The sequence below is a fragment of the Oryctolagus cuniculus genome, chromosome 4 (genome assembly GCF_051225735.1).
Source record: "Oryctolagus cuniculus isolate XC-2025 breed Fujian yellow rabbit chromosome 4, ASM5122573v1, whole genome shotgun sequence".
NCBI classification, from domain to species: domain Eukaryota; kingdom Metazoa; phylum Chordata; class Mammalia; order Lagomorpha; family Leporidae; genus Oryctolagus; species Oryctolagus cuniculus.
Window position 1 is genome coordinate 96543337 of NC_142870.1, and position 14543 is coordinate 96557879.

The 14543-nt window shown below is 42.5% G+C and overlaps 1 protein-coding gene across 8 annotated transcripts in view; it reads left to right on the forward strand.

Moving 5' to 3' along the window:
• The window catches only part of DCUN1D1 (defective in cullin neddylation 1 domain containing 1), a 39267-nt gene that overhangs the window by 20860 nt on the left and 3864 nt on the right, over positions 1-14543 (forward strand). For all 8 annotated transcript variants that reach the window (XM_089332119.1, XM_089332111.1, XM_089332118.1 and 5 more), the window contains 2 exons: positions 11923-12005; positions 12238-12334. In XM_089332119.1, coding sequence (XP_089188245.1) covers positions 11923-12005; positions 12238-12334 — 180 coding nt within the window. The remainder of the gene's footprint in view (positions 1-11922; positions 12006-12237; positions 12335-14543) is intronic.

Below are 14543 nucleotides of genomic sequence, written 5' to 3' on the forward strand. Positions count from 1 at the left end.
GAAGGTGCTGATGAAGGCAGTAACTTAAGTATCATGTGGGCTTTCTGTGTATCTGGTGACGTGCTAAAGCAATTTACATACACTGCCTTAATGTTGAACAATTTTATGAGCTGTTCATTCTCTGATTCAATAATTTACCACCTGCTGTGTGCTAGGTATGCAATAAGAAAGTGCTAGTCATTTTTTATCCTTAATTTGTAGATGAGGAAACAAGAAGGTTAAATAACTTTTGTCCAATGATGGAAGTCAGTTTTTGTTTTTGTTTTTGAAGCTGTGCTAGTTGGGGAATCTAACGTGACCTCTTGTACTATCCTTTTGTATATTTTAGATTACAGGGGGGAAAAGCCACTGAGAAGCAATTACATGGCCTAGCCTGTGGAAATGATTGAAAGCTAGAGAGGAAGGGACAAATGTAAATTTGTAATGGAGAATTTGCCTGTAGAGTGACTAAACATGACTGAATTTATTAAAGATTTACAAAATACCTGTGAAGCCATAGTCTAAATGAAGCCCCTTTTCCAGCTGATTATTTAATATAGGTTAGATTTTATTCTTAAAGGGAAACTCTTAATTTTGCAGGCAAAATTACCTAGGTTACCTAAGGATAGTTTCTCTATCTGTGCCCACAGTTAACTGGGTTATTATTCTAGTTTCTTCTTTCCTTGTCACAAATAAAAATCTGTTAAAGTCTAAGAATTTACATTGCAAGAATTATTTTGTGGTATTTATAAATGTAGCACAATATTTTCATAAGATTAAATAAGTGTTGTGAATATCAAATGTTAAAGAGACTTAAAACTTAACTAGTTTCTTAGCTATGTCCGTACCACTTACTGGAGCACCAAATAAATGCTATTTTTGGGCAAATGTATAGTTTGGATATTGAATCTTAGCTTTTATGTGGTGAAAATAAAAATATAGCTAGTGGATATAGTAATATGGTATATTGGAATTTCAGATTATAAAGCAAATTTGGAGAAAAAATCATGCAAAAGCATGTTTAAGAATTATGTATGTGTATTATCTGATAAGTCTTGTGCTTAAGGAAAATGTGTTGTGTAATGGCTGTAAGAGTTCTGTTTTGTAAGTTGAAGAGAATGCTGGAGATTGGTTGCACAGTCATCTGACTCTACCTAACACTGTTGAACTGTACATTTAGAAGAGGTTAAGATGGTAATAATCACAATGATACACCAGCCACAGAAAGTACGAAGTATAAACTCTAATAGTGGAATATGGACTTTAAAGTGTTAATTAAGAAAAAAATGTAAAGAAAGACAAATCTTAGTTTTCTCTCTATTTTTGTATTGGTGCTAGGCATCAAGAAATGCAATGACTAGTTAAAAAGAGAACAGTTCTCTTGACAATCTTTCTGAGTGTTCACAGGGCCCTTACACAAACATAATCACATAGAGAGATTTTCCATCCAATGCATAAAAGATGGAAAAGTGTTCACTCCCCAATGGCTGCAACAGTCAGGACTGGGCCAGGCTGAAGCCAAGAGCTCAGAACTCTGTCGGAGCGTCAGGGACCCAAGCACTTGGGCCATTCCCCACTACTTTCTTCAGGGAACTGGATCAGAAGTGGAGTGGCTGGGACTGGAACCAGCGCTCCAATATAGGAAGCTAGCATCAAAGGCCTTGTGTTAACATGCTGTGCCGCAGTGCTGAGTCCCTCCCCTGCCATTTCTGGTAGTCACCTAGATCTTAAATTTGAAAGGGGTTTTGTAAGTTCTCCATGAAATCTAGCCTACCCAGAGTAGCCTCCCTACCTGGTATTGATTGCATTTCTGCTTTAGAGCGTGCAGGGACTGGAACACATTTTTGGAAACTGTTCATTCATGTCACAGAATATTCTTACTTGTTGTCATTAAACAGTTCTTATTAAGCTAACGTTTTTATAATTTGTACATTGCTGTTATCCTCCAGTGCAACAAAGAAAATTTAACCCTTTAAAAATTGTGATCACCTTTTGTCCTTTTTCCCAGGCCAGCATTCCAGTTGTTTTAACTGTTCTTCATTTGAGGAAATACTGTTACTGTTTGCTCAGACATATTTTCCCTCTCTCTATTCCCTCAAAATAGAGCTCTTAAAACTGGCCATAATATTCCAAAAGGAGGATATTTAATATAGAACACTGTGGGTCTGTTACTTTTTGTGAGACTCTTCATTGTATTAATTTGGCCAAAGATTATATTAGTTCCTTAGCAACCATGTCATTTTAATGACCATACTGAACTTTCAAAAGATTTTTAAAATTTATTTGAAAGGTGAAGTTACAGAGGGAGTGGGGGAGGGAAAGGGACGGGGGAGAGAGAGAGAGAGAGAGAGAGAGAAAGAGAGGTCTTTCATTCACTGGTTCTCAAATGACCACAGTGGCTGGGGCTGGGCCAGGCCAAAAGGAGCCTGGAACTTTATCCTGGTCTTCCATGTAGGTAGCAGGTACACAAACACTAGGGCCGTCTTTTGCTGCTCCCCCCCCCCGGCATATTAGCAGGGAGTAAGATCAGAAATAGAGCAGTGGGGACTTGAGCTGGTGCTCATATGGGATGTTGGCATCACAGGCAGTAGCTTAACCATAATACCAGTCCCGCCACACTGAATTCTTCTTATCAGACTGCAGTCCACAGGTCACGTTCTTGTGAACCCCGGTTCAGGTAGACTCTTCAGTAGATTTCAAGAATTTTCACATATTATTTCTAATATTTAGAAGTAATTTTACAGTGTTTTAAAGAGCATTTTCATATGTATGATCTCATTTGGTTTTCATAATACTCTTTGACTAAGTAAATACTGTATTTGCATCTCCATCATGTAAATGAAGAAATTCATAGCAAGAGAGGCTGACTTAGAGTTTGCTGGAACTGGAGCTAGAACCCAGGTCTTAAAATTCCACATTCTGTGTTAGATTGTGTTGTGCTGAACAAGCCCATGTGGATAGCATTGGTGATCCCCATTCCATCCTTCCTAGTGGGTTGGCAGCATCTCCTCTCCTCAGGGGCTGTGTTTAGGTCTACTCTCAGTTCATATCTATTTTCGTTCTGTACTCACTGATTATCTTTTGTGAAATATCACATTCTTCCTATTGCATTTCCTTGAAAGAATGACATGGGATCATCTTTGTGTTTTCAATTTCACTATAATGGTTTACGTAAGATTCATTCTACAAGTATCTTCATCTTAGGCATTTAGGACTTGTTTCTCTTTCTCTGCATTTTCTTTCCATTTATTCTAATTGCTCTCTTGTTACCACTGAATATGTTCTTTTTTTATAATAAGATTTTATTTATGTTTTTGAGAGGTAGAGTTATAGATAGAGGGAGAGACAGAAAAAAGTCTTCCATCTCTGGTTCACTCCCCAAATGGCTACAATGGCTCAAGCTGGGCCAAGGAACTCAAGCAAGGAGCCAGGAGCTTCTTCTGGGTCTCCCACGCAGGTGCAGGGGCCCAAGCACTTGGACCATCTTCCACTGCTTTCCCAGGCCATAGCAGAGAGCTGGATCAGAAGTGGAGCAGCCTTCTTCCTCCCTACCTCGCCCTGGCCTCTTGCCAGGATGGGGCTGGCTGTAGCCTGGTGCCTCAGGGCACGTGGCCTTCAGGCTGCACACCCTAGGCTTCCTGGCCTAGATGCTCTTCCACATGGCTGGTTCTGGTACTCGGTATGAACCCAGATTTACCCCTCTCTCTTAGATAAATCTCTCATTCTCCTGTGCATCTTTTGCACTAAATAAAAGCTTAAAAAAAGAAGTGGAGCAGTCAGGACTTGAACTGGCACTCATATGGGATGCTGGTGTCTCAGGCAGAGGCTTTTAGCCTACTGTGCCACAGAGCTGGCTCCTGAGTATGTTCTTTTTCAATACTGCTTCAGAATCTAGAAATTTTTGAAGTTATTAGAAATAAATAATAATAGTAAGCACTCATGTTGTTTACCAGACACTGTTGTCAACTCTTCATGTATATTAGCTCATTTATTCCTTGCAACAATTCAGCGCGAGTAGGTCCTGTTATCTTCATTGTAAACTGAGTCACAGAAGTCACTCAGATGCCCAAGTTTGTGTAACTAGTAGTAGAGGAGAGGTTTAAGAGATTAAAATGCAATTTCTAGGGCTGGTGCCATTGCTTGGAGGTAAGCCTCTGCCTGCAGTACCAGCATCCCATATGTGCGCCAGTTGGAGTCCTGGCTTCTTCACTTCCAATCCAGTTCCCTGCTAATGTGCCTGGGAAAGGAGAGGAAGATGACCCAAGTGCTTGAGCCCCTAAACCCATATAGGAGACCTAGAAGAAGTTTCTGGCTTCCGATCGGCCCAGCTCCTGCCATCACAGCCATTTTAGAGAGTGAACCAGTGGATGGAAGAATTCTCCTTCTCTCTCTCTCTCTTTCTCTCTCTGTTTCTGTCTCTCCTCTTCTCTCTGTAATTTTGCCCTTCAAATAAATAAAAAATAAATCTTTAAAAAAATGCAAACTAAACCGAGAGGTAATTTAACATAGAATATTGTCAGTCCAGTATTTCTGTTTAAAGCATGGTTTTTCTTATACCTGTGGCAATTGACATTTTAACCTTATATATTTTAATCTTATGTGTTTTAAGCTCTTAATTATAACTTAAAATATTGATTGACTGCTTACTCTTCTGAGTATGGAGTCAGAAGCATCTTAAGTTTGTCTAGGAGAGTTTGCACTGTCTTCAAATATGTTATAATTTCTGAGTCTTAAAGAATGCTTATTTTCAAGGCCAAAAGAAAAAAAAAAAACATGGCAGATGGAGGGATTAGTTTAGTTCCTTAGAGGTAAGAGAACATCACACCTTTGAGTAACTGCAAGTAAGCCTGTTTGACTAGGAGTGTAGATTTTATGTGAAGGTAGTAGGAAATTATTGATGAGTTTTTTTAAAAAAGATTTGTTTATTTATTTGAAAGAGTTATAGACAGAGGGGGAGAGATGGAGAGGGAGGGAGAAAGACCTTCCGTCTGATGGGTCACTCCCCAGATGGCCGCAATGGCCACGGCTGGGCCCAGCAAAAGCCAAGGAGCCAGGAAGTTCATCTGGGTTTCCCATGTGGGTACAGGGGCCCAAACACTTGGGCCATCTCCACTGCTTTTCCCAGGCCGTTATCAGGGAGCTAGACAGAAAGTGGAGCAGCTGAGACAGGAACTAGCACCCACACAGGCAGGGGCTTTACCTGCTGTGTCACAACGCCAGCCACATTATTGAAAGATTTTGACATGAGTATGACACTGGATTCATGCCTGAAAATTACATCTCAAAACATTGTGGTCCTTTTTTTAAAGAATATTTATTTATTTGAAAGAGTTAGAGAGAAAAAAAATCTTCCATCTGCTGGATCACTCCCCAGATGACAACAATAGCTGGAGCTGGATCAGTCTGAAGCCAGGAGCCAGGAACTTCTTCCCTGTCCCCCACTTGGATCCAGGGGCCCATGTAGTTGGGCAGTCTTCTACTGCTTTCCTAGGCGCGTTAGCAGGGAGCTGGTTTGAAAGTGGAACAGCTAGGACTTGAACCAGTGCCCATATGAGATGCTGGTGCTACAGGTGGCTTTATCTGCCATGCCACAGCGCCGGCCCCACACTGTGGTCCTTTAAAGAGAGTGGAGGCAGGGCTAGAAGTTACAGAATTGTTGTAATGATTTAGGTAGAAAGAGTACCCTAACACAGGCATGCTAGTGGGGACAGAGAAGAGATAAAGTACTTGGAAGGTAAAATGAGACAGCTTGCACTGCATATGTATAATGAGGAAGAGAAGATGTCTTCTCCAGGAATTATCAATGCCTTTAGGAAACATTTAGAGATCTATAGGATTGTTTTTTGGTTGTCATTAATAACTGAGGGTTGGCTGGCGCTGTGGTGTAGCAGGTAAATCCACCACCTGCAGTGCTGGCATCCCATATGGGCTCTGATTCAGGTCCCAGCTGAACTTAAGTTTACTAAACTTAAGTCAGGCAGCTGTACGCCGAGTTAGTAAAGAACAGAAATAAACAGCCTGGAAGTAATATTGGGTCTAGAGCTTTAAAACTGCAAAGACTAAAATGGAGGTATAATTAGGAATTAATGTCATATTTCTAGTTTTCTTAAAACAGGATTTAAATGAGACTTTCAGATGTGTTTTCAGGAACAAATTGTACATAAAATTAGAGGACTCTGTGTACTATTCCAAGATTATCTACAAAATGAAGGAGAGAGAAGGTAACTAGTAAAGGAAATAAGAGATCCAAGAAGGATTTTTTTTTAAAGGTTTATTTTATTTATTTGAAAGACAGAGTTACAGAGAGAGGTAGAGACAGAGAGAAGTTCTCCATCCGCTGGTTCACTCCCCAAATGGCCGCAATAGCTGGAGCCGAGCCGATCTGAAGCCAGGAGCCAGGAGCTTCTTCCGGGTCTCCCATGTGGGTGCAGGGGCCCAAGCACCTGGGTCATCTTTCCCTACTTTCCCAGGCTATAGCAGAGAGCTGGATCAGAGGAGGAGCAGCTGGGACTAGAACCAGTGCCTATATGGGATGCCAGCGCTTCAGGCCAGGGCTTTAACCCACTGTGCCACAGCACAGCGCCGGCCCCACCAAGAAGGATTTTTTAAAGGTAGATGATAACTTGGGCTTTTTTTTTTTTTTTTTGTGGAGTGCAAAACACCAGAGAATAGGAAAAGTTGAGATGTAGAGAGAGAGGAAGGCTGGACAAGAATCCGTCAAGAGTGTGGATGATATTGGATCTAGAGTAGGGGAGTAAGTGGCTCATCCTTGAGTGGAAGAAAGAAGAGACACCTTTTCCACTGAGTTTAAAGGAAGATGATGGTGATGGATTTGAACGTAAGTATGTTCATATATGAAGTAATAGGAAGTTTGTTAAGTCAGCAGTTTTTGAATGTGTTCAGTGTGTTTCTCTCTGGTATGGGATTATGTATTCTCTATACTTGGAAAGGTTAAGGTCCAGTGACATGGGAGATTTTCTCCCTTATGGCCTATATATTTTTCTTTGAGATAGGAAATAAGATTATCTGCTTATAGAATTGGAGTAAGGGAGTTAAGGAAATTGAAAAGTCTTCCAGGAGAAATTGAAGAAGTGCCGTTTCTAGCAGTCAAAATGTTGAAGAACTTTGCCAAAGTTGTAGGATATTAACTTGGTGCCATTATTGTTGAAATGCTATTTTTCTCAGATTATTAAAGATTGTATTCATCTGGGGTTAGGATTTTTCAGAGCAGTTATAGCTGAAAGATAGGCAAAGGTGGCTGGCGCTGTGGCTCACTAGGCTAATCCTCTGCCTGCGACGCCGGCACCCCGGGTTCTAGTCCCGATTGGGGCGCCGGATTCTATCCTGGTTGCTCCTCTTCCAGGCCAGCTCTCTGCTGTGGCCTGGGAAGGCAGTGGAGGATGGCCCAAGTGCTTGGGCCTGCACCTGCATGGGAGACCAAGAGGAAGCATCTGGCTCCTGGCTTTGGATCGGTGCAGCGCACCAGCTGTGGCAGCCATTTGGGGGGTGAACCAATGGAAAGGAAGACCTTTCTCTGTCTCTTTCTCTCACTAACTCTGCCTGTCAAAAAAAATAATAAGAATAAATTAAAAAATTTTTAAAAAAAGATAGGCAAAGGAAAAGTTGTAAGTGGTTGTAGGAAGGGTTTGGTTGGAATAAGGCACCATGGAAAGAGAAGGAAGAACTCAGATTTTGATGATGTTTAAGAGTAGATATGGTGGGAATAGGAGGAAGAGCCACAATGATTAAGGATCAGTGTGAGATGTTGGATTTTAAAGCTTAAAAGTCAAAACACTTGGGAATGATCCAGAGATGAAGGTCTAAGATATGGTTGGTTTGGACCAGAGAGGAGGCAAGATCAGTGCTGACAGGTCACAGGGCTGTATGGCTTCTTACATGGCCATTGAAGGCCTTCAGGGTGATGTCAGAACTTGGGATCAAGACCGACTGGGGAAGAAGTGCCAGACACATCAGGGAATGTGGCAGGTTTGAACAGGAGCTTGTCAGATGTCAGATGAGAAGGGATAAAGTGACAGAGCAAGCTGGTGTGTGTTTCCAAGAAGGGAGAGAATAATGACCTGGAGGTAGTGGTAGCATTCCAAGGTGTCCGTGCTCCTGTAGGAGAGTGATTGTGAGCTGATGAGAGAACAGCATTGGACGTAGTGCCTAGCGGTAGAGCCAGCCTGGAAGGCAGCATCAGGGGGTTGAGGGCTCATCCTCTGCAAAAAGTTCAGGAGGGTGCATTGTGTTGCAGGTGGCATTCTGAGAGCACAGTAGGGTTAGGAAGGGAGGACAGATGGAGAACAAAATCAGGGGAAGCAAATCATAGTTATGGGGATTGGAATCATGGCACAGAAAGATACGGAACTGAGGTGTTTACATTTTTGGGTAACATATAGTATGATAGATAAGATTAACTGGCTTTAGCCTTGGCAACTCATGACAAGAGCCTAGGGTGATTACTGACGTTATAAACAAGAGTGTCATTTTGTTAAGTCAACAACAGGAGTCACTGTGCACTTACTCCTCATGTAGGATCTCTGTCCTAAATGTGCTGTACGTTGTGATTTAGTGCTATAACTAGTACTCAAACAGTACTTTATACTTTGTGTTTCTGTGTGGGTGCAAACTGTTGAAATCTTTACTTAATATATGCTAAATTGATCTTCTGTATATAAAGAGAATTGAAAATGAATCTTGATGTGAATGGAGAGGGAGAGGGAGCGGGAGAGGGGAGGGTTGCAGGTGGGAGGGAAGTTATGGGGAGGAAAAAGCCATTATAATCCATAAGCTGTACTTTGGAAATTTATATTCATTAAATAAAAGTTTAAAAAAAAAGACTAACTGGCTTCACAATTTTAATTGAATTTTGATAAAAGTTGTTGCACTACCTTCTTATTTAGAATCCCTAGGAGGATAGTGCCCATCGGAAGACAACTATGGTTAGGTGCTATATCATGTTAATAATCTATTGTATTGACCCTTCCTTACCTTTGCGCTTTCTTTAGATATAGCCACGCATTTGCATAGTTTTGCTGACGTCATTGATGAGGTTGTTGGATAGTATGGAATTGATAGTATAGTCATATTCTTGGAGAGATTTTCCTCCAGCTTCTTCTTTGATGCTTCATTGATGCTAAGGGAAATGATTGTTTAATCAGTTAACTTTTCACCATCGTGGTTTCAGGTTCTCTTTATGTGATAGGAAAATTTCTGTGTCATGAGAGAGGTATTAAACCTTTCTTCTGTCACTCTAAGAATTCTCATAAAAGAAAGTGAGATTCATTCTTAATGATTTATTAATACCCTTGCATGATTCTAGTGGTTGGATGTTTGGTTTTGTCAGTTAATCAGCATTAAGTGCACTCCTTTTTACTGTGTTTTAAAAATTGGGATAATACGGCTGGCGCCGTGGCTCACTAGGCTAATCCTCCACCTAGCGGCGCCGGCACACTGGGTTCTAGTCCCGGTTGGGGTGCCGGATTCTGTCCCGGTTGCCCCTCTTCCAGGCCAGCTCTCTGCTGTGGCCCGGGAAGGCAGTGGAGGATGGCCCAGGTGCTTGGGCCCTGCACCCCATGGGAGACCAGGAGAAGCACCTGGCTCCTGCCATCGGATCAGCACGGTGTGCAGGCCGCAGCGCGCCAGCCGTGGCAGCCATTGGAGGGTGAACCAACGGCAAAGGAAGACCTTTCTCTCTGTCTCTTTCTCCCACTATCCACTCTGCCTGTCAAAAAAAAAAAAAATTGGGATAATACTTGCTCATCTCTGTCTTTCTGACTTTCTTATGCTCCTTGGTTTATTAAACATAGTTTTTTTTTTTTTAAGATTTATTTATTTATTTGAAAGAGTTACAGAGAGAGGTAGAGACAGAGAGAGAGGTCTTCCATCTGCTGGTTCAGGCCCCAGATGGCTGCAGCAGCTGGAGCTGTGCCAATTCGAAGCCAGGATCCAGGAGCTTCTTCTGGGTCTCCCACGTGGGTGCAGGGGCCCAAGGCCTTGGGCCATCTTCTACTGCTTTCCCGGCAGAGAGCTGGATCAGAAGTGAAGTGCCCATATGGGATGCTGGCACTGCAGGCGGTGGCTTAACCCGCTATGCCACAGTGCTGGCATCAAATGTGGTTTTGAGATCACATCTAAAAGGATTTTTAAGTTACTTAGGGTATCATTTTCTTTGTCCTGGAGAGATCAGTTCACTCATGCAAGCTAGATACCTTCTTACCTTCTTGGATTCCTTGAAGGAGATCATAGTTCTTCTCTGTCGTATGAAAGGTGCGGTCTTTGTCAGGAGGCAGAGCTGCTGCTTTAACCTTCTCTGCTCCATGCCCAGTTCAAAGGCCATTTATGTTGTCTTTGGTAAACTTCATTTTTATTTAAGAGGCAGACAGGCAGAGATAGATACCGATAGAAAGACTGCCCCATCTGTTGGTTTACTACCCAGATGCCCACAAGAGCCTGGGAACTCAGTCTAGCCCTTAAGTGGGTGGCAGGAACCCAGTGATTTGAGCCATCACTACGATCTCCCAGGGTCTCCATTAGGAAACTGAGTCAGGAGTGGCACAAGGTACAAACTCAGGCACTCTGCTATAGGATGCAGGCCTCCAAATTAGCATCTTAACTACTAGGCTAAATGCCCATCCTGACAAACTTTAAAAATAATACCTAATGGACTGGCATTGTGGTGCAGCAGGTTAAGCTGCCACTTGCAACACTGGCATTCCATATTGGAGTTCCAGTTCAAGTCCTGATTGCTCTGCATTTGATCCAGCTCCCTGCTAATGCACCTGGGAAGGCAGCAGAAGGTGGCCTTGGACCCCTGCCACCCTCCCATCCATCTGTGGGAGGAGTTTCTCGCTCCTGATTTCAGCCTAGCCTACCCCGACTGTCACAGCCATTTGGGGGGGGTGAACCAGTGGATGGAGGATATCTTTCTCTCTGCCTCTTCCTCTTTCTAATAAATAAAATAAATCTTTTACAAAAATCTTACTTTAATTTTTAAAATAATATTCTTTATGGTTTCCTTGTGGTCAGGATCAGTCAGCCAATACCTTGAAACATAAGCTTCATTAGGATTGTGAGTAGAGTCCTTTGCATTCTGGCCTGTAGGTGTACATCATGATTCTCAAGTGGGAGCAATATCTGGAGACATTTTTGTTTGTCACCACTGGGGAAAAGTGAAGTGGCTACTGGCATCTAATGGGTAGAGGCCAAATATGCCACTAAATTTCCTAGAAAACAGGACTGGCATTGTGGTGTAGCACATTAAGCCTCTGCTTGTGATACCGGCATCCTATATGTGTGGCTGTTCAAGGCCTGGCTGCTCCACTTCCTATCCAGCTCCCTACTAGCACACCCGGGAAAGCAGCAGAAGATAGCCCAAGTCTTTTGGCCCCTGCACTCACAAGAGTCCTGGAAGAAGTTCCAGGCTTTTGGCTTTGGCCTGGCCGGTCCTGGATGTGGAGGCCATTGGGGGAGTGAACCAGTGTTGGAAGATCTCTCACTATCTCCCTCCCTCTCTCTGTGTCTCTTCTCTTTCTGTAACTCTGCCTTTCAAATCTTAAAATAAATAAATAAATAAAATTAAAAAATCCCTAGAATGATAGCTCCCAACAACAAAGAATTGTCTGATCCAAAATGTCAAAAGTGTTGAGGCTGAGAAACTCTGATGTGCATTAACATTTGATACTTATAAGAAGTCAGGTCTGCTTGACTGTATTATCTGATTTAAACTTTGAAACACCCCGGAGAGATAAGTGCTGTTAATATTTTTACTCTGAAGAGACTGGTCATTGATGAGGAGGCTGGACATAATGTAGGGAATTTTTAATACAGTAAGTATTCAGGAAACTTAATATTGTTCTTTCAAAAGGATTTCTTCCATCTTTTTCTTTTACAGGGACAAATGTTTGTAGCATTGAAATACTTAATGTATTTTTAATATTACAGATCTAGAAATGGCCATTGCCTACTGGAACTTAGTGCTTAATGGAAGATTTAAATTCTTAGACTTATGGAATAAATTTTTGTTGGTAAGTTCACATTTTCTACAGTTGCATGTTTTCTGTAAAATTCTACAGTGGTTAAAGATTAATGAACATATTTTAAAGCATGACTAATTCACCTCAGAGCATGTAATGGACATAGAATGAGGAATTTGATTATCACAAATTCATTGTACAGTTGTTTTGCATTCTTGTATTTAGCATTGTCTGGACAATTTTCTTCCAGCTCTTTTTAGTGATTTTAATATTTTTTTCATAGGAGCATCATAAACGATCGATACCAAAAGATACTTGGAATCTTCTTTTAGACTTCAGTACAATGATCGCAGATGACATGTCTAATTATGATGAAGAAGGTAATGAAAATTTTTGCCTTACTAGTTTTCTTTAAATAGCCTCTTTTTTTTTTTATCATTTTTTCCCTGAACTTCTTACCCACTTCTTTTTTTCTTAGAGTTGGATTTCTGTCTTCTGAATGTATGAATTGCTTTCATCCTCTTTACCATTCCATTCTTGTGTTTCTTTAAATTCCAGCCAGTTTTCATATCTTCCAGAAAAGCATAAGTAATTTCCATTTTTTTCTTTTTTTTTGGAAAAAAAAACACTGATATACTATGAGCGCTAAATATGTTGCTACAGAGTAACAAAGAGGGAGAGGCAGAGGCGGAGAAGGAGAAATCTTCCATCCACTGGTTCACTCCTCAAATGGTGGCAACAGTTGGCTGGAGCTAGGAGCTTCATCCGGGTCCCCACATAGGTGCAGGGGCCCAAGCACTTGGGTCATCTACTGCTGCTTTTCCTAGACCATTAGCAGGGAGCTGGATCGGAAATGGAGCTATGCCACAGCACCAGCCCCTCTTTCTTTTTTTAAAAGATTTTTGTTTGTTTATTTGAAAGAGCTACAGAGAGTGAGGGAGAGATAGAGGGATCTTCCATCAGCTGGTTCATATCCCGCATGGCCACAATGGCTGGGGCTGGGCAATATGGAAACCAGGAACCAGGAGCTTCAGATATCTGGGTCTCCCCATGTGGATGCAAGGGCCAAGCACTTTGACTATCTTTTGCTTTCCCAGGCCATTAGCAGGGAGCTGGATCAGAAATGGAGCAGCCAGGACTCAAACCTGTGCCCAAATGGGATTGTCAGCATTGCAAGTGATGGCTTAACCTGCTATGTCACAACACCAGCCCCAAGGCTTAAGTAATTTTCATCTGTGTTATAGATCTAAAGTTTATTTTATGGCCAGCGCTGTGGCACAGCGGGTTAAAGCCTTGGCCTGAAGCGCCGACATTCCATATGGGCACCAGTTCTAGTCCCAGCTGCTCCTCTTCTGATCCAACTCTCTGCTATGGCCTGGGATAGCAGTGGAGGATGACCCCAAGTCCTTGGGCCCCTGCACCCACGTGGGAGACCTGGAGGAAGATCCTGGCTTCTGGCTTCGGATTGGCACAACTCTGGCCGATGCAGGCCATCTGGGAAGTGAACCAGTGGATGGAAGACCTCTCTCTCTGTTTCCACCTCTCTCTGTAACTCTGTCTTTCAAATAAATAAAGTTTATTTTAGAAACCTATTGGGCCGGCACCGTGGCTCACTAGGCTAATCCTCTGCCTTGTGGTGCTGGCACACCGGGTTCTAGTCCCGGTCGGGGCGCCGGATTCTGTCCCGGCTGCCCCTCTTCCAGGCCGGCTCTCTGCTGTGGCCAGGGAGTGCAGTGGAGGATGGCCCAAGTGCTTGGGCCTGCACCTGCATGGGAGACCAAGAGGAAGCATCTGGCTCCTGGCTTTGGATCGGTGCAGCGCACCAGCTGTGGCAGCCATTTGGGGGGTGAACCAATGGAAAGGAAGACCTTTCTCTCTGTCTCTCTCTTTCTCACTGTCCACTTTGCCTGTCAAAAAAAAAAAAGAAACCTATTGTCTTCTTCATATACTTTTATACATATTTGTATGTATTTTTATTGTGTATAAGCTTGATTATAAACTTCTTCACGTTAGACTAATTTGAGGTGTACTTTAGCTGCCAAATATAGTATTAGCATTCAGTAAATACTTCTCTGCCATTTCCTCCTGTGTATAATAAAGATGATGCCACCATCTACTAGCAGGGACATGCATTTTTGTTTATCTAGAAATGGCAGTGACCCTGACTATGTCATACATACTTACCTAGTCTTCCTTGAGAACTACTGTTATGTATTTTTGAATTTTGTTTATTTGAGAAACAGAGCAAATGAGCTCTCGTATGCTGCTTCATTCCTAAATGCCTGCAAAAACCAGACTTTCACAGGCCAAAGCCTGGAGCTGGGAAATCAGTCCAGGCCTTCCACACTCATGGCAAGGGCCCAACTGCTAGGCATCACCTGCCACCTCCCACGACCTGTGGTAGCAGGAGGCTGCAGCTGAGTAGGTTGCTGACACTGAATGCAAGCACCTGGCGTCTTAACCGCTAGGTCTGAGGCTTCTCCCACAGAATGTGTTTCCTGAGACTGTTGAATAGACAAATGTATTTTTTGAAAAAAAATCTTCTGTGACCTTGGCACCTCTAAACGTGTCCTGTAGGGGCCAGTGCTG